This window comes from Olea europaea, chromosome 11 (genome assembly GCF_002742605.1).
Source record: "Olea europaea var. sylvestris chromosome 11, O_europaea_v1, whole genome shotgun sequence".
Taxonomy (NCBI): Eukaryota; Viridiplantae; Streptophyta; class Magnoliopsida; order Lamiales; family Oleaceae; genus Olea; species Olea europaea.
In genome coordinates, this window is record NC_036247.1 from 6,868,450 (window position 1) to 6,871,172 (window position 2,723).

Here is a 2,723-nt window from a genome sequence, read left to right on the forward strand (position 1 = left end):
AATTTCGAGATTTTTCCATTTTTGGTAATTTTTCCAAAATTTCGTATTTCGCAGCTATTTAACTCGGCTTGTGGGTTAATTTTGGTCATTCGGTATTATTAATAATATTGAGTTGATTTCAGAGTATTTTCTCTGACTTTTGGGCGTTTTCAGTCGTTTCTTTCTTGCAAATCATCTACTACAACAAGTCAATAGGATAATCACTATCCTACCTGGCATCACAATTATTAAATGATTAGATCACAAATCATAAATTTCATAAGTCACAATTTATTACCAATCATAAATTATCTAATTAGTTGATCGCGTATTATTTTCGATCACAAATTCCATAGGTCACAACTTATTTCTCAATCACAAATTATTAAATCAATATATCACATATTATTTTTCGATCACAAATCACAAATTTAATATAGCACAACTAATTTTACGATCACAAATCTTCAAATTAATTGGTCATAAATTATTTATCGATCATAGATTATCAAATTAATTGGTCACAACTTATTTATCGATCACAAATTATCAAATTAATGGATAAAAACTTCTTTCTCGCTCACAAATTAATTGATCAAAATTACCCAATTAACTAATCAAAAATTTTTCATTGGGACCACCCCACCACCACTATCGACATCACTTCACCACCACCACCTTCATCTCAACTACAACTCTAACCACACCAACACCACCACTGCACCGCACAACCCGCAATGCACCACCATCACTTATATCATCCATCGTGCCAAAACTAGAACAAGCACCGGCAACATCGTCACACACACCACAACACACATAAATCACCACCATAGATTACAAATCACTGCAAACTACCTTATGCACATATTACCAACATACCACCATAGATTTCACACCTTTTTTCTGTCACACACACACACAGAGTTCACCACTGCGCAACTATGCAACACCCCTCACAGTGTCATCGACCCTTACATTGCTGCGCGCAGCGTTGTGCATCAAGTCGTCGCTGTAGAATAAATCACCTAAACAAAAGAAAACTCCAATAGATTGGATCAAGGCATCCTTGTGGTAGTGCTCACAAAAATTGTTGCATCGATGCTCACACTGATGAGCAACGCTCGCCACCGATGTCGACGACAAGAGAAAGAAGGAGAGGTAGAGAGAGAAGGTGAAGAAAATGAATTAGGGTTTTAAAGTGAAATGCGGAAGGTAAGTAAATTAATTTAATATTATAATAATGTTATTTAATGTTAAAATTTGAATTATCACCTGATTTTTGCATAAAAAGCTTTTAAATCTTATTTTTGAAATTAGAAGTTAGAAACCATGGGTAGCTGTAATTTCCACTTCTTTTAACCATTAGAGGTCAGAAGACTCTCAACAAACTACACCACCTTTCTAATCAAAATTGACGTTCGAGTTTTGACCATCCCTTCCTTCAAAATGCTAGAAGAGTGAAGTTAAGAAGTGAATTTTTAGAAAATTTTATATCATTATTATTGTAACTTTGATTGTTTTTATTTAGTAAAAAAAAAAAAATTATTTATAGTCATTGTATGTAATTTTATTTTCAAATATTTACCGACAACTAATATAAAGTTTAACTTAAGGCCCCAAAAATCTTAGGACCGACCTAGACTTCAACTCCGTATTATGCGACAAAACTAAGTCAACTGCTGAAGGTTACCTAGTCCATCTCTTTCCAAGGCCACAAAGACGATGAAGAAAAGTGAAGAGATTTAAAAAATTATTTGGACACTGAGTTAGTAGGTGTGCTCTATTTCGATTGTCGAACTTAGTTTTTATATGAAATTAGCATTGGAATTTAAATTTTTACCTTATTTCGTCACCATACTCAACTTCGACTTTGAAAAGTTGTGAATCTTGTGCCTGACGGTCGAGAACTCTCTGTGCAATAATTTCACACATTGACGTCTTAGACTATTCCACTTATAATTTTCATGTCATGTGCTAGTTCTGTTAGTTTTCAAGGATGATGTTGAGTATAATGACTAATGGAATAAGAAATTGGAAACTCGATGCTAATTTCGTAAAAATCAAGTTCAAGGACCAAAATGAGGCACCCCATGACTTCAATGTCAAACTGGTTTTTAACCAAATGTTCGTGCATTTTTTTCACAGTCAAACCACAATATGAATTCAACGAGAAGAATAAACTAGATGATTTGGAGTTTTCCTCATGTATTTTCTGAGTGATTAGTTTCCTCAACTCTTCTTTGGAAGAGAGATCAGTGAATGCCTGTTTCATTGGCTAGAAGGATTTGTTAATAAAATTAATAATTTTTAACACCCATAAAGCCCATTTCCGAATTGATTTGGTCATATATTGCAAAATTGAGACCTATACCTTATTTTGTCAACTTCAACTCGTACCGGGCTTCTGATTTCTTAATTAAATGTTCACAAATAATTTAAACTCAAGACAGGGACTTCCATACTTTCTGGATAGATCATTCAATAATATTCATTATTAAGTTCTTTATTATGTTATAAATGCATTCGTCAATCCTCTCATCCCGGCAACCCCACCCACTTGCTCCACTACTAATCTCTATCACACTAGAAACAGAAAGTGTATTTCATTAGTAAGACTTCAATTTTGATCAGAAACTCTTTCGAGGACGTGTATGGGGTCATGTGTTAGTGTTACATTGCAAATTCGTGTGGGCGGACAAAACCTAAATTACACAAAAGGACGAAATATTCACATCATAGGG

At 34.0% G+C, this 2,723-nt stretch overlaps 1 protein-coding gene across 1 annotated transcript in view; it reads left to right on the plus strand.

Moving 5' to 3' along the window:
- Nucleotides 1–1,185: 1,185 nt before the first annotated feature.
- LOC111404388 overlaps nt 1,186–2,723 on the plus strand; it is a 7,928-nt gene continuing 6,390 nt past the window's right edge. Inside the window, exon 1 of the mRNA XM_023033201.1 lies at nt 1,186–1,194. Coding sequence (XP_022888969.1) covers nt 1,186–1,194 — 9 coding nt within the window. The remainder of the gene's footprint in view (nt 1,195–2,723) is intronic.